Source organism: Acipenser ruthenus, chromosome 1 (genome assembly GCF_902713425.1).
Source record: "Acipenser ruthenus chromosome 1, fAciRut3.2 maternal haplotype, whole genome shotgun sequence".
Classification (NCBI taxonomy): Eukaryota; Metazoa; Chordata; class Actinopteri; order Acipenseriformes; family Acipenseridae; genus Acipenser; species Acipenser ruthenus.
The window spans coordinates 53,778,667-53,804,968 of NC_081189.1; the positions used below are offsets into that span (position 1 = coordinate 53,778,667).

At 43.1% G+C, this 26,302-nt stretch overlaps 1 protein-coding gene across 1 annotated transcript in view; it reads right to left on the reverse strand.

The window, feature by feature from the left end:
- The window catches only part of LOC117421151 (glutamate receptor ionotropic, delta-2-like), a 662,598-nt gene that overhangs the window by 248,635 nt on the left and 387,661 nt on the right, over positions 1-26,302 (reverse strand). Inside the window, exon 3 of the mRNA XM_034035144.3 lies at positions 12,729-13,013. Within this exon, the coding sequence (XP_033891035.1) occupies positions 12,729-13,013 (285 nt within the window). The remainder of the gene's footprint in view (positions 1-12,728; positions 13,014-26,302) is intronic.

The window sequence follows — 26,302 nt, forward strand, 5'->3', positions numbered from 1 at the left end:
AAGAAGATGCTCGAGCGAATTCGCAGAAGGCGATTGGTGACAGAGACAGATAGTTAACAGAACTACTAGCTAAATATCTATCAGAAATAACAAACTAACAAATTACTTAATTAGATATCTATCAAAAATAACGAACAAAACTACTTAATTAAATACAGTATCTATGGATTAAAAATAAAAATTAAAAAAAAAAAACTACCTACTGTATCTCATCTGTCGAAAATAACTAACATTAGTAATGTCTTGTAGAAAATCTATTTTGGAAACAGTATATATAATATATATTTTTATTTTCAACTCTTAATATGGTATATTGTAACCTCAAAACTTTCTGAAAGTCAGGTCCTTTAAAAAGACTAATGTGATTGTTCTTGCAGTAGTACTACAATAGACACTAATTATATAAAGCATTCTTTAAAAACATAAGTTAAAGATACATTTTTTTTTTTTATGAATAATGTCTTTCTATATTGAGATGGTCCAAAATTTCCTCAACCACCAAGCAAGTACTGGCAGCACAGACAGATAGCTGAAGACAACATTTCCACACACCAGGATCAAGACAATGATACATCTGTGTCCTCTGTGTCAACTGAAGAAATTACCTCTGAGAATTCAGAAGCCACCAGAAGCCATACTCGGTACATAATCAAACATGTAGAGTAGACTAAAGACTCAACTGTCATTTAATATAAAAGTAAACCCTTTTTAACCCTGTTTTGCATTTCTGTTTATTCAACTAAGTAATACTAATATTAAGCTTTATATTATTTATTATGACAGAAATAAGGACGAGAGAGAGTTATGTGAGTCTCAGTCCTTCTCACATGAAGACACTGATGAAGATGATCTCAGAAATCAGGAAATTACCTTGGCTAGGTATGTAAAAAAAAAATAACAATACTACTTTTCAAAAAGATTACACAGATGGCGGCTTTTTATCTAGTCAGAAGGTTCTTGGTTCTATCCCAGAGAGAACTCGCCATTGGCACTGCATTTGCAATTTGAGATTAGGGGGTGGCTCAAAGTTTTAGAGTAGTTTTATTTTTGCGCATTTGGTTTTTAAGCACAAAGAGATCCCTTAACTTTCACTGACAACAGTAAACATGCCACACAATCAAACATAGAATTTCAAGATTTTAAAAAGCAATATAGTATATTATGATCCTGATTGTGTTGTTTTACAGATTAAACAGAGATAATCAGCAATGGCATTGTTTAATTTCCCAAGAAGCGAATTTGCCTCCTAAGCGTCATTCCGCCAGCTCAAACGTGCATGACAGGTTACTTTGTCTTAAAAATAAACCTATTGGTCTGTCACATTACCTTTTTCAATTATAATAAAGATGAGATAATGTTAACAAATGTAAAACACAATAAGGTAGCACATATTTACATACTTGCCAATTGCACATTATTGAAGCTTTTTTTATTTTTACAGGACAGGAATCCACTTCCAAGAAAGGAAAGGTGCCGACAGATTTCTTCTATCAGAGGAAAGTAAGTGACCCTAATTATTAGTTTTTCGAATTTACCCTGAATTAAAAAAAAAAAACTCTTGTGAAAGATTTTTTTTATTATTTAAGATGATTAGTAATCACCAAATAAATGTATTATTTTAATTTCCATCTTCTGGTTTCACAGTTATTAGTATAATTAAATGTAAATGATTATGCCACTTGTTTAAATTTTACACACTGATTGTACTGATAATTTTATTATGTATAGATTTCTTGAGCACATTTTTTAGAAGAACAAACCTAAATACACCTTACAAAATTTTGAGTGCCAGTTATACAAGAAGATACAGTACTAGACTCACTGAGGTAATTAGGGTCTGAGTTCTATATATTATGAGCTTTATAATAAATTAGATGCTGCTAAGTTATTTAATATTTTGCATGTTAACAATGGAACTTTAAAACCAATTCAAAAAGAATATGGAAGCCAGAGCAGTTTTTTAAGCACTGGCGAAAGAAGATTGTTTGCTATGAAGGTTAAAGTGAAGAGCTAGGTATTAAACAACAAATGTAACGACAAAAAGTGTTACATCTACTAATAAAACAGTAAATTTGATTGTAAAATTATCTCTTTTCCAGAGTTTCAGAAGAGGGTCCTTTTTTTACTGTCTGACATCCGACAGCGATTAACAGTTCTTCAGAATCGTGTGACATGTTTAGAAGAAGGAGATGTCCAATTTAAGCAGCGTACATCACTTGAAGAGATGGAATCTCTAGAAGATGCACTGCAAAATGAAGACATTAAAAAACAACTGGTAATTCAATCATATACATTTTTATGAATGTATCATGTTTATTCATTTAGTTAATTACATGTCTATATGTAATGTGCACAGGGTCAGGGTTGTAGGTGACGCAAGACAAAAGCCTGACACGTTACCATTTTTTCTTTTAAATATATTCATATGTTGTTGTTTTTTTTTTTTACAAAATCTACATTTTTAATTTTAGGTTACAAAGCTGTCCACAATAGGTGGAACATCAGTGCGGGACAATGTGCAACGAATCATGGATAGGTTAGTATTATTGTTTTTAAGTGCACTTTGCTAAGAAAAGCGACCCATTTTATGGTTGTGTTTTGAATGTTATTTCTTTTGTGCAAAAGGTTAATGACAAACGAGCTCATGTCGAAGTTTAACACGAAGGGAAAAAGAGATAAGAAGGCCTTTGAAGGGAGCATACTTTGTCAAACTGTAATTGGTAAGTAAGCATTATTTTATATAGCCTTTAGGTAGTCTAACTAGTATTAGTTTGCTTGGGATTGATTTGATTTATAATGTGTGTTGTATATTGTACTTCATAATGTAATCAACATAATATTAAGTGAAAATATCTATAACCTTAATGTTTTATCAAAATCAAAAGAGGTCAAGTCAAAAATTGCCTTTTATTGATTTCAATAAAAGGCAATAAGCAGGGAATAAGCATGGTAAATCTAATGCTTTACAAAAATCACTACAGACTCATTCTGTACATTCTATTTCTTCATTTCATGGCATTATTTGTATTGCATTACATAACTATGTATTAATTACCTGTTAAAATATGAATAATGGTATTTCAGTTTTAAGTTAATCATTATGTATATAGGTGTCTGACAAATAAATAAATTTAGACTTAGTGTTTTTGCCACAATTTATAGTTTTAATTTATCTATTAACTTTTTTTTTATCTTTTTTCTGTTGAATTTACAGATAGTGTGCAGAAAACCTACAAATCTACAGCTCTGGACATTACTCAAGCTCTGTCTAAAGTACTGAAGTATGCTCCAGACAGAAGAGGTGGAGAAGGAAGGCCACAACCTCCAAAAATATAAGTGATAGAGAGAGGGGGGAGGGGGGGAGGGGGGGGGGGGTTGTTTGTGTTCTGTTTTTGGTAGGGGAGTCATTATTATTTATTTTTTAATTGTTATCAGTATTATTGTTATTATTTGTTATTGTGTTTAATTGGGGAGGTAGGGAACTCGTTTTTTCAGAAAGCTAAAAAGGAGGGGGGCTTTCATGTATACAATGGGAACTGAGGGAATGGTGGATGTTTATAGGAGTAGAAGATGGGAAAGGACGTTTTATTGTATTCCTAAACATAAAATTAATGGGGGGTTTGAATATCTATGAATGTTAATGGTAAAGGGGGGGGGAATACTATATTTAAAATGTAATTTATTCTTTTTTATTCTTCCAGTGCACTGTAATTGTTCTTGTTCTTGTTGTAACATGAATGATCTTTTACTATTTCTAAATAAACTTCTACTAATCTACTAAGTGTCCTTTTTTTATGAAGCTTTGAATTGCTATACCTGTGTGTACTTTGTCTATAGAAAATGTTAGTTATGCTTAATAAAGATACTGGCCCACAGTTAAATAACCTTTGCTATAGTTATACAAGGTATGCTGTTTGTATTTGTTGTAGATATTGAAATATTGAGAGAGTTGTAGACCATTTTAATCTGCTCTTTAAGTTATTCTTTTTATTCACGGTAATGTAACGTCTAATAATGTTGTGTGTTTAACGTAAGTTAAGTCGTCTTGGATAAAGGTGTCAGCTAAATAACCTAATAATAATAATAAAGCTATTGTAACACTTGTTCCCTTTCAAGTCGAAAATAACCATCAAGGTATGGGACATTGCCGTCAGGCAGTAGGGATTGGCTGAGCTTTATGTCAAAGCTGCCGATAGGCCTCCGCGCAAGCTGCCGTGTAAGCCCGCCCCCCTGGGAGCTTACTATACGCAACGCGCGGAGAGCCACTTCCTCTTTTGCTTTCAGCCTCAGTAGCGGTAGGACTTAGAGCTGTTAACTGATTGTACTCAATAAGCTTAGGCTTGAGAAGCTGGTTATCCCCTTCTCAGAGTTTATTTCAGTTATACTCTTCGGAGTAATTATTATTATTATTATAATTATTATTATTTTAGGATTATATATTGTTTTTACATTATATATTTCCTTCACGCTTTGCTTCGGCATCGCGTTTCTTCGTGGTCTCCCCGTCTTTCCTCTGTTTATTATTATTATTGTGTTTGGGTTTTTGTAAAATATTGTGTGTAATATATATTGTTTATATATATTGTATATATTTTTTGTTTAGGACGCGTGTTGCGTTGGCCTTAGGCCATGCGCATATCTGCATCCTCGGTCTCACTTAGGCTAGACCGTGTGTGTGCGTGTAGTCTGCTCTGCAGTCTTCCTTCCCCACCGCAGCGCGTTCTACCCGCCACGTGGTAATTGTATACTACACCCTCTTGCTTATATATTTATTCTGTATATTGCTGCAGCGTCCAACAAAAAAAAAAAAAAAAAAAAAAAATTCCCTTTCACTATACAGAGGAAGATAACCACCAACGTGCAAAATCCCCAGCACCATCAGGTAAGTATTGCACAGCATCAGACACCGTACCAGCACTTAGCGTCTCCGCTTGGCGGGTCAGCTGACGCGTAGGCGTCTGTGCTAGTGTTCCACGCTCGGTACCTGCGCTTCGGCTCTCGCGCTCCGGCGCTTTTGGTGTCAGCGCTTCTGCGCTTGGTGCAGCGCTTCGGCGCTTTGTGCAGCGCTTCTGCGCTTGGTGCTTAGTGCTTCTGCACTTGGGGCTCGACGCTCGGGCGCTCGTGCTTGACGCTCGGTGCATGACGCTCGGTGCATGTTGCATCGACGCTCGGTGCTCGACGCTCGGTGCTCGACGCTCGGTGCTCGACGCTCGGTGCTCGACACTCGGCGCTCGACGCTTCGGCGCTCGACGCTTGGTGCTCGACGCTCGGTGCTCGACGCTTCGACGCTCGGTGCTCGACGCACGCACCCTCGGCGCTCGACGCTCGACGCGTCGGTGCTTGACGCATCGACGCGTCGGTGCTTGACGCATCGACGCTCGACGCACGCACTTCGGTGCTCGACGCTCAACGCACGCACTTCGGTGCTCGACGCATGCACTTCGGTGCTCGACGCTCGACGCACGCACCTCGACGCTTGACGCGGCGGTGCTCGACGCACGCACTTCAGGTGCTCGACGCTTGGTGCCCGACGCTTCGGCGTTTGACGCACGCACTTCGGTGCTCGGCGCTCGACGCACGCACCTCGGCACTTGACGCGGCGGTGCTCGACGCACGCACTTCGGTGCTCGACGTCGGTGCTCAACGCTTTGGCGTTTGACGCACGCACTTCGGTGCTCGACACTTTGGCGTTCGACGCACGCACATCGGTGCTCCTCGCTTTGCTACTGCTCGTCAGTGCTTGCGAGTGCTAGACACGATGTCTGGCTTCCACCGATGCGTGACCTGCCAGGCCAAGTTGCCTGCCAGCGACCCACACAAGGACTGCGTCGCATGTTTGGGGCCGGACCATGCCGCATCTGCCCTGGCAGATAGGGCATACTGCCATTTATGTGCGGGGTTCCAGACACGCACCCTACGCCAGAGAGCTAGGAAGGCGGTTGGGGGTCGTTCCCCATCCTCGGAGTCGTCCCATACCGTCTCGGCCCCACCGTCATCTGTTTTGACGCCGCCGGTGCCGTCACAGCTCCCCCGGAGCCCATCCTCCCAGCTTACAGCTGGTCAGAGGTTCCCAGCCAGGCGTGCTCGGGAACGTTCCCGCAGTCCCTCCTCTCGCGGGGCACGTCCCCGTCGGGAGTCTAGATCGAGATCTCGATCGCCTCGCCGTAGAAGGCACTCTCGCTCCCCTTGCAGGGGCAGGCGATATCAGGACACATTTGGAGTGGCTGAGCTCACCTCCAAAATGTCACAGTTCATGGAGGTCATGATGGGACAGCAATCCCTCCTCATGATCCTAGCGAATGTGGCGCCTCGGGCTCCAGAGCTAACAATCGGTCCCATCGCTAGTCAGCCGGTGGTTCCTCCACCAGTGCCTCACGGCCAACCCCAGGAAGTAGAGTGGGACGTTGATGCTGTCTCAAGGGACGCGTCCGACGCAGATCCACTATTTGAAGAGGGCACAGAGCCTGAGGTGGCATCCCAGCACTCTGGACAGGATGACCCTGAAGTGCTGGATACTAATGACCCTATGTGGTCAGTGGTGGAGAGACAGCCCGTCACTTAGGCGTGGACTGCCCTGCGTTAGAGCCAACTCGACGCTCTCTATTTGAGTTACCGTCAGCTCCGCTCCTTCAGTCCAGGATGCTACCGGCATTCCCTGATTTTATTAAGGAGGTGCAGTCCACCTGGGGGGCCCCGGCCTCCGCCCCTGCAACTTCTCGCAAGGCTTCGGCCTTCACCATGCACGTGGCGAGCGAAGCTGGGTTAGCGTCCTTTCCACCAGTGGGCGCTGCGTTCGCCGCGCTGGTAAAGGCGCCAACATTATCGGGGCTGGCTAAGGACCCCTCCTGCCCTAATAGGCAGTGTAGGATTACGGAGGCCCACCTAAAAAAGGGGTACGCCGCGGCTATAGTTAGGCTGTCTAAAGTGGCCAGCCTCCTGACGGTCTACCAGGCGGCGCTCATCCATGATCTGCCTGAGTGCCCATCTGTTGCCCTTAGGACCGAGCTGGGTGCAGTTGCGCAGCTATTAGTTAAGCTGGCTCAACTGAATGCGCAAGCACAGGGCAGGAGCATTGGTTTTCTTGTGGTGGCAAGAAGGCAGCTCTGGCTCTCGCAGGCGAGGGTACAGGAGCCTGATAAGGCCCCATTGCTAGATGCTCCGATATCACCGGGGCACACGTTTGGCCCAGCGGTTGAGGAGATGCTGCAACGCTCTGTCAAGGCGCGTGAGGCGTCGCAGCAGTTGGCAAAAATGTGGCCAAGCAAACCCTTCCAGCCAAGGCGGCCACAGGAGCGTCAGTGGTGCAGGGCACCGCCGCAGCAGCAGGCGCAACCACAGGGCAGTAAAACCGCCCCTTTGGGTGTATCAGCACGCAGCCAACCCGCGTTTGCAAGACCGCAGTGCGGAGGATGGCGCCCTAGAGGAGGTGGCAGACCGCGTCCTCGTGGCTCTGGCCAGGCCCCTCGTGAACGAGCGCAGCCTAAGCAGCCCTGAGAAACCCAGGCAGCCGTTAACCCACCCCTACACTGTTCCACAGCTTCTGTTCTGGCAGCAATGCACCGACGACATCTGGGTGCGCAAAACTATATTCACCGGGTACAGCCTTCAGTTCCGGTTAAACCCCCCCCCCCCTTCAGGGGAGTGGTGGTAACTGCAGTGAAGGACTCGGTTCAGTCCTCAGCTCTGAATGTGGAGATACAGGCATTGCTCAAGAAGCGTGCCATTCAACTAGTAGACCCTGCTCTGACCGACCAGGGGTTCTACTCCAAGTACTTCCTAGTGCCAAAAAAGGGCGGCGGGCTCCGCCCTATTTTAGATCTGCGAGTACTGAACAAATACCTACGGGTGTTGTCGTTCAAGATGCTTACGCACAGGCACATTGTCCAGTCTGTCCGGCAGGGTGACTGGTTTACCACCGTAGACCTGACAGATGCGTACTTTCACGTTCCCATCTGTCCCGGTCACAGGAAGTATCTACGATTCGCATTTCAGAGCAGGGTCTACGAATTTTGTGTCCTGCCATTCGGCCTGTCTCTAGCTCCTCGAACCTTTTCGAAGTGTATGGATGCCATTTTAGCTCCCTTGCGCGCTCAAGGCGTCCGACTGCTGAACTATCTGGACGACTGGCTCGTCTGCACACAGTCAAAGGAGCAGTTGGCACAGCACACAGTGATGGTTACAGACCATCTTCAGCGGCTAGGTCTGAAGGTTAATTCAGAAAAGAGCCGCCTCGTGCCGAGCCAACAGACCGAATTCTTGGGTCTGCATCTGGACTCTGTGTCCATGGAAGCGACCCTGTCGACACAAAGAGTTGCCTCGCTGGAGCGGTGTCTCTCCCTATTCAGGTTGAGAGAAACAGTCAGCATGGAGCTGTGTCAGCGCATGCTGGGGTTGATGGCTGCCGCCTCGTAAGCCCTTCCTTTGGGCTTACTACACCAGAGACCTCTGCAGGCCTGGTTCAATGCCTTCGCGTTGCATCCGCGGAGAGACAAACACCGCAGGTTGAGGGTATCCCGAACCTGCTGGGAAGCACTGCGCTGGTGGAAAGTTCCGTCGAACATCCGCCAGGGCGTACGCTTGGGTCCCATCTTCCGAGGGGAGGTTATTACGACCGACGCTTCCAACCAAGGTTGGGGAGCAGTCTGGAACGGGTCGGGGACTCGCGGAGTGTGGTCAGGACCCTGGAGGTCGGCCCACATCAATGCTCTGGAACTCAGAGCGGTGGACCTCGCCCTTCGGCACTTCTTGCCAGTGCTTCTAGGCAAGCACGTGTTAGTGCGGTCAGACAACACCACGGTAGTGGCGTATATCAACCGCCAGGGCGGCTTGCGGTCCCCCGGTCTTCACCAGATGGTAACACGGCTGTTGCTTTGGGCACAACCGCGTTTAGCCTCTCTGCGTGCGGTTCACCTACCGGGCAGAGTCAATTACGCAGCAGATCTCCTGTCCAGAGGAGGTCCTCTTGCAGGCGAATGGCGTCTTCACCCTCGGGTGGTAGAGTGCATTTGGGAATGGTTCAGCACAGCGCAAGTCGATCTCTTCGCTTCGCGAGAGACCACGCACTGTCCCCTATGGTTCTCGGTGAAGGACCTCGACAGCCCCCTAGGAGTCGATGCACTGGCTCACGAATGGCCGCCAGGGCTCCTGTATGCATTTCCACCGATTCCAATGCTCCCCGCCTTCTTGGAGAAGGTCAGGGTAGAGCAAGCGACAGTGATTCTGATCGCTCCTCGGTGGACTCAGTGAATATGGTTCCCGAGTCTGGTGCAGTTGTTGCACGGTCGCCCGAGGGTGCTCCCTCTGCAAGCAGACCTGTTGTCCCAAGCCCAAGGAGGGCTATGGCATTCAAACCCCAAACTCATGCAGTTATGGGCTTGGCCCCTGAGCGGGAGCGCCTGTCAGCCTTAGGGCTTTCGACGGCGGTTATATCGACCATTCAAAGTGCGAGAGCGCCCTCTACTAGGTCGCAGTATGCGTATAAGTGGCAATTGTTTCAGAGTTGGTGTCTGGCTGAGGGCCATGACCCGGTCTCCTGCCCTATGGCAGTGATATTACAGTTTCTGCAGAAGCTGCTAGATGAGGGGAAATCTCCCTCTACACTTAAAGTGTATTTAGCCGCCATTTCGGCTTGCCATGTACGCATTGACGGGTTATCACCTGGTTGCCATTTTCTGGCATCTCAGTTCCTAAAAGGCGCAAGACGCTTGCGGCCTCCAAGGACGACCAGTTTACCGTCATGGAGCCTTGATGTGGTGCTAGAAGCCCTTACCAAGGCACCGTTCGAGCCTCTCCACAGTGTGGATATGAAGTTCGTGTCTATAAAGACTGCGTTTTTGCTATCAGTGGTATCAGCAAAACCGTGGGCGAGTTACATGCACTTTCGGTGCATTCATCATGTCTTCGTTTCGCAGGAGACGGTTCTAAGGTCTCCATGCGTCCAAATCCGGCCTTTTTACCCAAGGTCATATCCCTGTTTCATATGAACCAACCAGTCAAGTTGATGGTGTTCCATCCTCCTCCTTTTTCTTCCCCAGAGGAAGAGCGGTTACACATGCTCGGCCCTGTGCTGGCATTGAGGTGTTATACTGACCGCACAAGGACTGTGAGGCAAATAGAACAGCTGTTCATATGCCATGGTTCTAAGACTTTGGGTCAGCCGTTGTCTAAGCAACGCCTTTCTCATTGGATAGTGGATGCTATTCAGTTAGCATATGATTCTATGGGCCTTCCACCACCAGGGCAGTTGAAGGCACATTCCACTAGGGGTATGGCAACATCCTGGGTCCTCTTTAGAGGGGTGCCGATGTCTGACATTTGCGCTGCAGCCAGTTGGGTTACACTGCATACTTTTACGAGGTTCTACCAGTTGAATGTACTGGAATCCTCTGCTCCGTCATTTGGAGCATCTGTGTTACACTCTATGACGACTCAGGTTGCGGACATGTTGAGTGGTTGACAATATGGTGTGACTATTCCACCTTAGGACAGGTGTCATTGCGAGCATAGACGCTGAGGCGCAGCTCCGCATGTGCATACATAGTACTGCCTACGCAGTTGCGTTATGACGTAAGTCTGTCCTACTGCCGAGAATCCTCCCTCGCGACGGCTTGGGTACACTGTTCCCATACCTTGATGGTTATTTTCGACTTGAAAGGGAACGATAGGTTGCGGATGCAACCCCGGTTCCCTGAAAGAGAAAATAACCATCAAGCCGCGAGGTCGCTCTGGAAGCCTTCACGGCCTGAAGGGCAAAAGAGGAAGTGGCTCTCCGTGCGTTGCGTATAGTAAGCTCCCAGGGGGGCGGGCTTACACGGCAGCTTGCACGGAGGCCTATCGGCAGCTTTGACATAAAGCTCAGCCAATCCCTACTGCCTGACGGCAATGTCCCATACCTTGATGGTTATTTTCTCTTTCAGGGAACCGGGGTTGCATCCGCAACCTATCGTTATTCCGTATACTATTGTAAGTCTGCTAAGAAAATCATTAATAATAATAATATTTGCATATGAATGTTAGGTCAGATTCTGACCTGATTCTGACGTCTGTTTAACGTTCATATTGTGACGTTGATATGACGTTGTGAATCCGACGTCAGAAAAACTTCCATATACAACCTTATTCTGACCAATATCCAACGTCAGAATCTGACGTCTTTACAACGTCACTGCAACCAACTTTGCCCACTGGGTAGAACTAAAAATATCTTACACTGATTAGATATGTTTTGTTTTTTTTTTCTTAACAGGGAGCAGCCAATCACACATAACAGTTGTGACCAAACTCAGTCCAACATCTCCCAATAGGGGTTGATAATAGACAGCAGTGGTTGAAGTCTATGGAAAGAAAGTGCAGATAATTAGCCTTAAATGTTAATTTTTTTATACAAAACTCTGATATATTATAAGAAATAGTATGTAATAGCAATAATCTGTTTGTTTTTTCCATTGATAGTGTTTTTATATAGGAATTGAAAACCATCTAACAGAAGGGCCTCCTGAGACCAACTGAAAGGTTCAAAGTAAAACATTGTAAATATGTATTTTAGGACATGTGGAAAGCTAAGACTCAGATTCAGTTTTGTGTTAGTTTTGGGATTTGTTTTTAGATGAATCGCAGATTACATAACTGTTTGTTGGAAGTGTTTATAAATTGGCATTGGGAAATGGAGCTCACATTGGCTGTCTTGGCATTCTAACAAAGTAGGCATTTTCAAACAATGCACAGGCCATACAAGCCCATTTAAACAAACAGGACATTGAATAAGCTTGTTATTTTTCAATATCCACCCAATTTCAAATGCCAAAATCGAATGTCGCCTCACCACTCAACTCACTTACTGATCAGAGCAATGGGTGACCTCTGTTCCCAGGGCCAAGTCGATCTTTTCTTTTCACGCAGTGAACCAAGGATGGGATTTCTCTATAGATCAACAGTATTTGGACTTCATCAAGCTACTGAACCCTGGAAGCAATGGCCCAACCTGGTACTCCAGGACTAAGACAAACCTGTCTGGATGGGAAACTAAATCAATGAGAAATGTCTAATTATACTACACAATTAAAGAAGTATGAAAATATGATGATAAAATGCTTTTTAATATATAGAGGCCGAGTAATCGGTTTACACTGTTTTGGTGCCCTGTCTGAGCAGCTTTGTCTTGGACAAGTTTTCACCCACTCCCCATATAACGTAATGCTGTTTCAACAGTTCCACTGGAGATAAATAAATAAATAAATAAATAAATAAATAAATAAATAAATAAAGATATTAAAGATTCTCTCGTTAACAGACAAAGGGAATCCCAAACAATTCCCATAGAGGTTATGGAAAGTATTAGAGGCCATCCAGGCAGAGCTAAACCATCAGTCAGTGCCACCAACGTGATTTTACTGTACCACTGTATGAAACTGAGATGCTAAACTTACCTGGGACATCAGCGTCCTCTGTTGGGACTGTTGGACATTTTAGTGGAAATACGTCGAGACACAAGTATTCATTTTTTTTTATACAAATTAAAAAAATAACAGAAAATCCCTGCAGCTCCCCTTGCGAAACTCTTTTAGATGGAGTAACAGGTAATGTTTGAAGGGTTGGGGAAAACAGTAAAAGTACAAGCTTTGAAACATATAATAAAAGCATATCTAAAATGCAGGCTGTCACATTTTGTGATGATCAATATACTGTAAAATTAAGTATTGCTACTAATAGCAAATAGTAATAATGATTACCGTATTCCGTGTCATAAAAGATGATGAACTTTTGCCAGGCATATTCTGCAACGACTCTGAGAATGACTTCATTAAGGTACACTGGCGGACGCACAAACAGAGTGTAGTCGTCGTTCGTTAGACGGTGGATGATGCTGCAGCTGGAGCGGGGCGTCCCGGCTGGGGCACGCTGGATGAAGAGGTGGGGGATGTGCATGGCATCTGCCAAGGACTGTATAGATCCTGCTGACATGCAGCCGATGGAGCTGACCAGTGCTAAGATCCCGTGATTCATGAGCTCACAAGCTGAAAAGAGAAAGAAGAGAACATTAGAAGAGAACATGATGTAATAGATGACCATCACCAACCTACAACCACTGTATGCACATTGTGATAAAGTATCGGGGAAAGTGATAGAGGGCATGTAGTTATTGCGTAGTTTATATAGTTCAAGACTACATTTCCCAGAATGCCTCTCTGACTAGAGAAAAAAACAGTTTCCTAATGAGACACACCTGTCTGTAATCAAGCAGATTAGTAAACAGCTTAAACATTAAATGTTGTCTCTATTAGCAGATTAACAGCCTTTTTTAATACTGATGGATTTGCTTTTTTCATATTGTTTTTATATGTTTAAATCATTTTGGTTCTACAGTATTAAGTTGCTACGACTGACTCAGCTTCTGAAAATAATTTATTTGACCTTCACCAGCTATTTAACCCTGCTTCTTATTGAAATCAACTACATTTAGCAATGTTGCTAAATGTATTTTGGCATACCAGCATGACATCACTACTTTGATATCATGTTTGTATGCCAAAATACATTTTAGGAAACCAGATAAGACACTGTATAGCATTCCTTGAATTTCACATCTGGGGTTAATAGAATATATACAAAATGCCTCAGGTGTAACTAATTGAGATATAAATTACTCCTGCAATTTCTGTAGGAGTAAGTAGCTTCAGATGTTGTATCTTTATTTTTTTTACATTTAACTTACTATTTTATGACTGTTTGGAATCATTTTTTCTCGATAATTACCTAATATTGAAGCAACAGAAACCAGAACCACCCTGAGAGTCAATATGTGATGTTATCAAGAGTGGATTCACCAGACGTGTTACCTCCAATAAGGTTGAGATATGTGGAAGTACCTTGAGGCTATCCTACTCCACAAAACCAGATCTGACTAATTATTGACACCTACTCCTTCTGCATTATCCATGGCACATGCTGTCTTGAGCTGGAATATGTTTAAAACTACACACATTTTCCACCTATACAGCATGCAGCAAGGACGAGTTAGAACAAGTCAGCACTTCCAATGTTGAAATAAGCAGAAAATAAACAAAAGCAGCACTCTGATATGCAAAGTGCTCTGGCTCGTGGCACAGTGGTGTTTGTGTAAGGGCATGGATATGAAACCCAATGAAAAACAAAGGCTGCTACTGTGTCAACTCTACACTACAAAGAGGTGCTCCCTTTTTGAACCTGGAGAACCTGAAAGAGTGAGTTTTCTGGGCCATCCTGCTGGGACTTGAAACAAACTATGAAAGACAAAAAAATAAAGTAGTACATAAGCAGACTTGCATCAAGAAAATACATGTAATCAGACTGCTCATAAAGAAGGTTAAGCCTCAGTTCTGAAATGGTTCACAGGTGTTTAGAAACACATCTTGGATGAAACACATCTTGGATGATCTTGTGTTTCAATGTTGTAATAGAAATGTTACAGAAAATAGAATTGGCTCGACATAATGTACTGGCATTTTGTACTCCCATAACCTTGCTCACATAACCTTGTATGCTTTGCTAAAGATAAGTAACCGCAAGATGCCTACACTGCAGCTGCGGCTGTTAGATAAAAGGATGAGCCAGACGTGTCTTTTTACACGTATACCCAAACCACCCATCCTTTTATCTGCTTGCTTAGCTATATGCCACGTATGCATAGTTTTAAGTTGTTTTTTCTTATATGCTAATATCTGAATCATCATTGGCTAACCCTCTGCCTTGCTGACAGTTTTAAGGTATATAAGAAACTGATCTAACTCTGTATGTTGGAACACTACTCGATGATTATCTAGCACCCTGTGTGCTGAGAGTGTTCTCAGTTTGCAAACTTAAGAAATAAAGGTCTGTGTGTTTGGAACTCGCAGTCTCTCTTCCTTTATTAGAATTTCCACGACAATGTGTTTGTGTATTTTCTTACTACAGTAGTCTCTTCTAAACAGTACCTGGAATATATACTTACTTAGAAGTATAGGACATGCCAAAGCTCTCTGGAACCTTTCATGGGGAGAACATGAATTTTTCATGTTTGAATATTCTTTCAAAATTCTGAAGAATATTGGTTTATTTACGTCAGTAAGTATATACATATGTATTATATTTCTTGTTTAATCTGGTGGCTGGACTTAAGACTTATCTTTGATACATATTTTTGGTGTACCAATGCTAGGGTGACCAGATTTGCAAAGCTCAAAAATGGGTCACATTGTTAAATAATTGGTAAGACTAATTAAACCATTTAAATATAGGCTATTTAATGGCTCTTTTAGCATTTATTGATGTTGTTGATGTGGTTTAACCTGGTGGATTTGGCTCAGGGGCGGCGCCACGCTTGGGCCTGAGGGGCCTGGGCCCACCCATTTTGCTCATGGGCCCACCCAGTTATGGAGCGATTGACAATTAAAAACATTTCACGCCAAACCATATCAGACTGTGGTGAGTCTAGCTCATCCTTGTGGTTCAAAAAATATATCGGTCCCACCTACCTCAGCACCGTTGTAATGGTTATGAAAAAAAAACGATTGGTGATTGGACGGCTGAGATATATGAGATCTTACATCTTCGATACTATATATATCGAAATTACAGCATGTCGGCAGCATACATACAGGAACTTTTCTTTCATTGCAAGGCACGCAAGCCACTAGCTTGTGCAACTGCTGTTTAGTTATTTTTTACATTTGCAATTAGCTATCTTAGGGCTCTGGACGCTTGACTGGAGGGTCGTGGGTTCAATCCCAGGTGAGGGGGCATCTTGTAACAAAGGTAAGTCGCCCTGGATAAGGGCGTATGCTAAGAAATATAATAATACAGAATGTTTAGCCAACTTTGCAGTAAACCATAGCTATATTTGTGTCTTACGCATTAGCTATGTCCCGATAAATTTTGTAAAAAGAAAATGAACCGACAAATCAACAAATGCAAGATCTCTGATAGAGTGTCCTCAGTACGCATATTAGTAATTACGTCATTACGTTTACGTCATTAAGTCATAAACGGCCCGTCCGTGAAAATTTAGGGCCCAGCCAGGAATTAAATCCTGCAGCCGCTACTGATTTGGCTGCCTGCAACCTCTCTCTGCTCTGTCTGGGGTTTGGGCTAAATCCCGCCAGAACCAAACAGCTACGAAATTACTGTATTACACAATTGAAGATTCATATTGAATATAAAATAAATGAAAACGCATGGCACACTGAGGAATAAGGACGTATGTCTGTGTTAATAACTTTATAAAATAATGTTCTTGATTACCCTGCAGGTCCCATAGACTAAGTTACATAGGAACCGGTTGTTTACATTAATTTGACAAACGGTATTTAGAGAGTATCACGCTACAGGTGGCTGCAAACCGGGACTTTTTTTTTTTTTTTAGATTGAGAAATTTAGGGACCTTTGATGGAAAACCGGGACTGTCCCAGCTAAACCACGATCTCTGGTTATCCTACCTAGGGTGACCAGGAATCCAAGTTTATCCTGCCAGTCCTGGTTTTCCATCAAATGTCCAGGTGTCTCTGATTTCACTCCTCAGGCTGGCCTGAATTCCAAAGTCTGAATTCAGGCTGGGAGGAAGTTACATCACTAAATGTCAATCAAAATGTTGTAGCAGGAACACACCGTTTAATGGGACATTTTGGCTGGTATTGAAGTCGGCGGATTTGCTACTGGGGGATTTTGATGTTTTTTGAATTGCCGTTTTGCACGATCACATAGAAAAATGCAACACATTTGGCTGTTACTTTATTAAATCCTTGTAAAAAAAAAATAACACAAAAAATGCTTAACATAAAAAAGAACAGTCCTACTACAGTAACAGGTGCAGTTTACAGTGCCTCTGGGTTTCTGATCACATCAGATCAATTCCAGATTTTTTAAATCCTTTGATGGAAATGTCAAAATAACGTAAACAACTGCTTCTTATCTTACATAACTTAGTTCAGGACACCTGCAGTGAAAACAAAATAAAAATAAATGGACCAGGGTAATCAAGAACATTATTTTTTATAAAGTTATTAACACGCTTATTCCTCAGTGTGCCTTGCATTTTCATTGAAAGTATAGTCAATATGAATTTAGAATTATGTGTACTACAGTAATTTTGTAGCTGTTCAGTTCATCATTTCCTGCATGTGTTTCTTTTGTGTCTTCTTCCCTAAACCCCTCCCTGTTGCGTAAAAAAATGTCTGACATGGGCACTTTGCACATCTCTGTAAGTTTCACCACCCACATCTGGAATGTCTGTGTAATAAGCAGAATCAGCATGGTCACTGACAGCTACCCCTTGATCATCATTGTAACCCAGTGGCATATTTCGATGTATTGCCCAATTGTGCAGCATGGCACATACCATGGTTATTTTTGCTGATTTTGTAGGAGTGTATTTTAACAACCCATTGTCAAGACTCAGACATTTAAAGCGAGCTTTCAAGATCCCAAAAGCCCTTTCATTTAAATTTCTGGTGGCACAGTGAGCTTCATTATATGTTGTGTCAGCTGGCTGCTGCAGATTCAAAATAGGTGTGAGAAGCCAAGGTTTCAAGGGGTACCCGTTATCACCTGTAGAGGAAATATGTAACATGAATACATTTTGTTGAATTTAATATAATGAACACATTACCTATAATTACAATGGTTTTTACCTAATAGCCATGCATCAATTATTTCCCCTCTCTCAAACGTTCGGAAATCTTGGCTCCGTGCCAGGATATAAGCATCATGGCATGATCCAGGATAATTGGCTAGAATGTTAATAATTCTGCATTTAGAGTCATATATCATCTGAACATTTAAGGAGGGTACTGTTTTCTGTTTCTGAAGGCTGCTTTGTTTTTAGCTGGTGGGTTAAGGGGGACATGAGTATAGTCTATGCACCCTATTACTCGTAGAAAGCCACAGATGTTGAAGAAATCAATTAGCCTTCTGCTGATCTTCCTCTGTAATAGGGAAATTAATTAATTCAGTAAGGTGCTTGATAAGGGCAGCAGTGGGGAGTAGTGGTTAGGGCTCTGGACTCTTGACCAGAGGGTTGTGGGTTCAATCCCTGGTAGGAGACACTGCTGCTGTACCCTTGAGCAAGGTACTTTACCTAGATTGCTCCAGTAAAAACCCAACTGTATAAATGGGTAATTGTATGTAAAAATAATGTGATATCTTGTAACAATTGTAAGTCGCCCTGGATAAGGGTGTCTGCTAAGAAATACATAATAATAATAATAATAATAATAAGAGATTCGGTAACCTCTGTGATGCACTTGGAAATTGAGGATTGTGAAAAACCCTGCCTGTCCCCTTTTGAAATTTGTGCAAGACCGTACGGATAAAAATGCAAGGCAGCTGTAACTTTTGAGATTACAGGAATTGCACAATTTCTCTTTGTTGGTGAGTCGAGATGTTTGCAGGGACACGTAGCACTTTGCTCCATGTGTAACCATGGTGCAGAGTTGCGTTTCTATTGGAGAGACACTGGTGAGATACATTACTTAACAAACTGAGACACAGGTGTTTACGTTATCTGTGCCTCTCATTTACATGGACACAGCGCAACCAACAAAGGTATTAGCGCAGAGTATGAAGATGGAAAAAAGATGAGCGCAAGTTAAAAAAATATAAATCATGATGGGACGCACATGGGGATGAAGTTGTCAGGCGCAGACGTAACTGACCCTGTGACCTATTAAAAATATACCCCATAGTCTATTTCAGACACCGTCTGTTTTACGCTACATGGCTGGTGTGAAAGCCTCAGTACAGTATTTTAAAGGGGTGAAGTCTACATGAATTGAGTAACCATTTCCAGTGTTTTTCGGTGTTATTGGTTGTTCATTGGCTATACACAGGTTACATTTTTTGTATCAGGGGTGTTTTATCTATTTTTATCGGTTAAAATAAAAAATCAGAAGCCCTAATTATAATATTAGATAAATGACAACTGTACTTGCAATACTGGCAAACTACAATAAACGTAACCTCGATTTACAATGGTCTGTACTGTATAGCGATATATATATATATATATATATATATATATATATATATATATATATATATATATATATATATATATATATATTTGACCCATAATATTAATGTTATAGTTTATTATAAATGATAGATACTGCTTGGAAATTTCTGACTGAAAAAAAAAAAAATCACAAAATACAAACACCGTCCCCAAATTGCTGTCATGCTAGAACAGAAAAAACATGTCCAACAGAAAAAAGCTGCACGTGTCCAAGTCTGTTTGCCTCATGAAATTCCGCCTTTACTTGCAGGAGAATTATTGTTAAAATTTGCCTTTGCATCTGCTTCTAACTAGGGTTCATGGTTTCTATGGCTTAGACTAGACCTGAGTTTTAATTCAATGTCAGAGGTCCAGCTGCCTCAGGTGCTTAATACTAAATCAATCCATACTGACTCACGAGTGAGTGACACTGAAAGCACCCCAATTACAGAAAGCAAACCGCAAGGATTAATTTAGCAAGGCGCTCTGTACGATATCAGTCATTGTGCAAGGCCAAATTGGAACTAGAAAAAATATATAAAACACCAAGTTATACAAGCACTATTTATTCATGCAAGGCAGTTTTTTCTTGTTTGAAAAACAAAACTCCATTCATTAAAATACTCAATTACGTTTGTATGAATACTCTGACCCAGCTATAACGACAAGTTATGGTATGAAAAAATGAACATAATGCCTACTTAAGTAGGCTTCAAAAGAATGAACTGTATTGAAACATGTATGGATATTGAAACTACAATAAGCACAACTGTCTCTGCCATGAGTGCAGGTTTTGCCAAGACTACACTTATTGTGCCATGACTAGAATAGTAACACACAATAAATACAGTTTTAATATTGTCTTGGTATAGTATCTATATAGTTGGTAATCTGAACTTTAATAAGTTTGCCTGATTGAGGCAGTCTCTGCTTTGAAGACCAGGTATGTGTGTTTGACGGTAGAATAAGTTGTAGTTAATAAAATTAGTCTCCAAAATAAACAACATTAAAAAAAATGGAATGAAAAAAATCTAACCAAAATTAAAGCCAGGTTTTTGAATGATGTTACATGATAGAGTACTAGAGTGTGGATAAATAAGGTCACACAAGGTCACAAATGAAAATTGCGGCTGGAGCCTTACATCAAGACCACTGATAAACTATGTGACATAATATAAACACAGCTAATGCAGGAAAAGAAAAAAGATTGTCTTTTAAACATCTGTAGTCTTTATTTTTCTGTAGTCTTGATATATTTGGAAATTATACTTATAAATATCACAAAACACATATAATACTCAGTGTTAGAGATAATTTAGCACACAGTTGATGTATTAAAGAAGGAGGAGGAGACAGCAGCTAAGGTTTGAACAAGATAGCACAAGTTTGCAGTGAGTGGCATATCTCTGGGTTGCCAAGTTGTCAAGACATTCAATGTATACCCATGATGGATACGGTGGTCATTTGAGACATTTCATGGTGACAAATCTAGTATTGCAGTCCCCAGAAATGTATCCCATGGTTTTTATACAACTGGGCCCCCCTAAATGAACAGATTACGGGGTGCCTTTTTCTCTCTTCCCCTTGCTAAAAACCTACAGTCTCCCTACAGACACCCGAGCAATCATGGCACCATTTAACTTCCAGGAGCTGGAATGCTATGATTCTACCAATTTTGTGTTTTTCAACCCATCCCCAAAGAATTCTAAGTGATATTACACAGCTGATTGTCATTTTTTTGCTCCAATAAAATTGAGAATGTGCTATACAGCATATTTCCTTCTTAATGCGTGAGGAGCTGCTTCTTCCTATTTGAGGCACAACAATATATATAAGGTAGAGAACCCAGTTTATCAAGTGATTCGCTGTATGCATGGCTCAAAAAGTGTCACTATCTGAAAAACTTGAATTAACTTTTAATCAAAGGTGTACATATATCACTGGTCCAGAGAGATTTTCACCTCTACAAGCAAATCAATGACTTAAGTTTTAATGCTAATTAAAGAGACTGAAAATAAAACAACATAGTTGATATTGTTATTTATTTCTTAGCAGACGCCCTTATCCAGGGCGACTTACAATTGTTACAAGATATCACATTATACAGATATCACATTATTTATTTATTTATTTTTTTTACATACAATTACCCATTTATACAATTGGGTTTTTACTGGCGCAATCTAGGTAAAGTACCTTGCTCAAGGGTACAGCAGCAGTGTCCCCCACCTGGGATTGAACCCACAACCCTCCGGTCAAGAGTCCAGAGCCCTACCCACTACTCCACACACTGCCACACTGCTGATTGCACAGAGGAGTTTGCTGGGTACAAAGGGGAAGCAGCTACGTCAGTACCTCCCCTGCGCTGAGATACTGAGAGCAATAATGAATTACGTGTTTTGTTTTGTGTGTTAACAGAGGAGCCGGAGGACGGGAGGCTGTAGCCAGCGAGCCAGCACTTACCCCAGAGCACGCCCCTCATCGCACAGCACTACACCGCACAGCGCACGCACCACAAGCCCCGGAAAAGAAGAGCACATTTTTGTGCACGGAGGACTGTGGTTATCGGAGTGTCTGTTTGTTTTCTTTTGTTTTGAGCCTGGACCCTGCCGTGTTTGCCCCAATACCATCGCTGGTAGCGGGGCTTCTTATTATTTTTCCAGTGTGGATATTTTTGTAATATTTCTGTTTGTTATTAAAAAGGATTATTTTTTGGGACACAGCAGTCTGGACATTCTACATCTCTTGCACTGCACCATTCATCCTGTCACAATGTTATAAATGGGTTTTAAAAAAATCATATATACTACTAGAGGTAAAAACTGGAATGCTTAAACCTGCTTGTTTGTTTATATACTGATTTCATTTTCTACTCTACAACAACCACAATCTAAGCAGCATGCTGTAGTGTTTACAAGAATGGATGAACCATTGACTTAGATTTCTAGATCATCAATCTCAGGGACCATGACCTGTCTATGCTACCATTATCACAGATCTAAGGGGGGTGGGGGGAGGGATTCATGCTGTTGTTCTTTTTCCAATTAAATTCACAAAACTGTCTTTGTTGGTGATGCATGCAGGCGGACCCCAGTGGAACACAAGTCTGAGAATATCTACAGTACAGTACATCTCAAGGAATAAATATGCTTTTACAGACGCTGATTAAGCGGTATACATTATTAAACAGTGTGGCCTCTAAAGACTCAACACCAGATTGTGAGCTGCAAAACAATGTCTATGCTGGAGACTAAATGAAATCATTCTCATTCATCATAGATGGAAAGGGAAAATAATGGATTTAAATGGTTTCTGTATTTCAGTCATGCAGTTTCTTTTTGGGATACCAGCCTAGGGTTCCACAAACTGAAAGTAAGGAAGCTTAGCCAGCCTGCCTAACACAAAACATTAGACTGACTGGTATTTTGGCAGCTACAAGGATTTTTGGCTGCATGCCCTTTAAAATGGAAATCTGTTAAAAGAAATATTCCCGATGTTAATACATAATGCATTATAAAGCCTTATTTGTAGGCTTCTGAAAACCAATAATTAGTCAAATGAAAATAAATTAGTGGTTTGTTTCAATATCTTTCTCTTTTACTAATTTAAGACTCAAAACAATGAATGGGTACTGTGGATTGTCTTTTGACATATTTGTAACACAGCCTATTACTGCCCTATTAATCTTTCATTGTACTCATAAACACCTATTTTTCAACACTCAATTATGAAAAATGTAAAAATCAGTGCAAATGGCATTGAGCATTACCTATTTACAATCTCTATAAATATAAAACACACTGACCCCTGTACTGTATGTAAAAAGGCATAGTGTGCAAAGACATTGCTGTTATTAAAGGAATAATGCACGACAGGGTGTGTGTTGTGCTGGGATAACATCACGCCTCGGGTGGTTGGGCATGAGGCCGCAGGCGAGTGCGTCCATCTAACACCCGAGAAGTTATGTTATCCCAGCACAACACGCAACCTGGAGTGCATTATTCCTATTATATAATGGCTCACACTGTAAAAAATAGCAAATAAGACTAATTTCATGTGTTTAAAAGTGATTTTAATTAGACAAATGTGGAAATAACATTCTGCCTCATAAAATAGTTCCTGGTTTCCAATTATAACTGTAGTCAAGTATTAACTATGATGTTCTAATAGATATACTAAACTGTTATTTCTGTTTAAAGTGAGTTAAAAACAATAGGATTAATTGTATAACAGAGCTTTGTGTCAAACTGATGTTTCTTAAATGTATTAAACTTAGTAAATACTTTATGAACATTGAAAAACAAGTAACTACTATGGAAGTAAGTACTTAGAATTAAATTGCTGTGTTTGGTTAACTTTTATAGATATTAAAAATGCACATAGAGTTTCCCTCTATTATCATTTGGGTGTTGTATTTCATGCTTGCTGCTGATTCTGTGGTATTCTTGTCTATGGTGTTTGTTGCTGGGTTATGTTCTTGTATGTCTACGTATGCTGGCCTCGCAGAGGTACTGGGGCACGGTATTAGATCTTGTTTGGGGATGTTAACATTACTTTTGTGGCTGGTTCCAGAGTGAACTTGCTGCGCTCTGTAAGAGTAGGGGCCCAGTAACTTTTTAGGGACAATTCTTGTTTATGTCCTGTTACAGTAATAATTTCTCTGCTTTCAAGTCCAGCATTGCTGAGGATCTGTGTGGCAGTTGCCTGCAAGCTGTGGTTTGCAGGGCCGTCGAGAGCCGTCATGGACCCAGGGCAATGATTGTTATGTACCAGCCACACATTCATCCGACTTTGTAGTATACTCGTCAGCCCAAGGAAGAGCATTATGACCTGTACTGTGTATTGCGATCGCTTGATGGTCAAACAATGGCAGCTTCAGTGATAAAGACAATAGATGGAATTATACAGTTATAATTAGTCCATAATCAGGACCATTCCCACATTGTCTTGCAAATCAGCAGCCCCAGCTCTACATTGCCCCTCTTAAACACTTCCCTGCCCGGGAAGAACTGACCTGGTCCCGAAAGTGCTGGGGCAGCTGAATCCGACAACCGGGTCTCTCCCTAATTGCAGGGACCGGTTGGTTGGAGACGAAAGTAGGGGTGCATGATGCTGGCAGAGACGGCCATTGATGCGGTCTCCTGTGGGGTTGCGGTCGATTAGAGGGAGGTCACCTTGATAGGGAGCTAATCGGTCACGGTGAAGGAATATGTAGCGACCAGAAGTGGGTTGCCTCACCCTGTAAATCACTTCTCCCAGCCAGGAGATGATTTTGCAAGGTCCCAGCCAGGGGCTGTCCAGCTTCTTTGGCCCGTAGATCCAAACAAGCTCTCCGGCTTGAAAATGCCTCCCCTTCTCCCTCACATCGTAGCTACACTTTGGACGGACTCCTGCAGCTTAGAGATGGTCTCTGGTGATCTGATGGCCCATGCCCAGTCGGTCTTGTAGGCAGCGGTCATATTCCAGTCGAGGGGTAGTTGCCTCCGCGTCTGATGGATGACCAAACAGCAACTTAGCAGGGCATCTGCGATTGTGCCAGCCTCTTGGTTAGGCAGAGTGTACGCGTTCCCAGGGGGGTTGTTGACCAGCAGCGATCCACTGTAACACAGGCTGTAGATCCAGGTCAGGAACTGGGGGACGAAGCAGCGATAGTAAGACGCCAGCCCGATGAAGCCCCGTAGTTGTTGTTGATCGGTGGGAGTCGGCCATCTTTGTACTGCTTCTTCTTTCTCTGGGTCTGTGTGAATCCCATCTTTCCCCATGCGGTGGCCCAAGAAGACTACTTCCCTCTGCATCAGCTTACAGTTCCCAGGCTGCAGTTTGAGTCTGTGCAGTACCTCCCTCAGGTTTGTGTCATCAAACATGGCCACATGGACCAGCAGGTCATCAGGGTAAATGATACACTGGGGGGGGGGATGTTTGTCAACACATGTTCCATCAGTCGCTCGAAAGTGGCTGGCGCATTGCACAGACCGAAGGGGAGGACCTTGAACTGCCAGAGTCCTTTTCCAGTCGAAAATGTTGTTTTGGAGCATGCTTCGGCTGCCAGTTTGACTTGCCAATAGCCACTGTGAAGATCCAAGGAGCTAAACACACTGCCACCAGGTCTAGGGACTCGTCTATGAGAGGCAGTGGGTAGGAGTCCTTTCGGGTGACGTCACTGAGGTGTCGATAATCGACGCAGAAGCACCATGTTCTGTCCTTTTTGGGCATGAGCACGGCAGTGGAGGCACAGGGGCTGTCAGAAGGCTTGATTACGTCCGCCTCATGCATTTCCTTTACGATCCGGTCTGCGATCCCCTGTCTGTCAAGTGGAAGTCAGCGCGGTCTCTGACGAATGGGGCGCTGTTCACCTGTATCAATTTTGTGTTGAACCAGGTGTGTGCGCTGGTCTCTTCCGGCTGTGCTGCGAAGTAGCTCTCAAACTCGACTAATAGCGTCCACAGCCTGGCACGCTGCTCCAGGCACAGCCACTCACACCTGTTGCGCCAGACTGCTTCCACTGCAGCCCGAGTAGTAGTGAAAGAGAGGGAGGGATCCAGCGGTCCGGTTGGTTCAAGCAAGGGGGGGAGGGGGGTGTCCAGGTTCGGGAGGGCAGGGTGGTGGGGATGGTAGAACAGTCACGGGGAGGCTCAGGGGGAGGGGGCAGGGGAAACATAGGAAGTGGTAGCTGTCCAGGGGAAGAAGGGGGTGCTATTTCCTGTCGGGGGAGGGAGGGGCACAGCTCAACGAGGTTTGCGGTCTGGAATGGCAATGCTTCCTTGTTTTAAGTCAAGCAGGGTTCCTACTCGCTGCAAGAAATCCAGTCCCAGCATGCAGGGGTCTTGCACGGCCGCAATCCAGACCTTGTGGGGATTCGTCACCTCCCCCCATATCAGACCATCAGCCACACCTTACCTTCTATGGGGGCTAGCTCGCCCGTAACGGTCCTGAGCTGCACTGGGTTCTCTTTCTCCAGTCAGTGTTGGCTATCGTCAGCACGTCTGGTCTCACAATTGTGATGGAGGATCCTGTGTCTGCCAATGTGGTTCAGGGGATGCCTTCCACTCTAACAGCTGCGTGCAGGAAGGTGCCCTCTCCCATCGATCCGACAACCACTGAGTGAAAGGGTGGGGGGGGGGGGGGGGGGTGAAGAGGGTGCTCCGCGGTTGCGGTTGGGCAGTTAGGTCTGTGGTTCCCTCCTTAGACAGACCCGAAACCATTTCCCGATGGCTGAGAAACAGTGGGGGGTTATAGGCGCCTGCAGTCGGCAATTAGATGACCAGGGCTCCTCTTCTTGGTCTCCCTCACCCGAGATCTGGC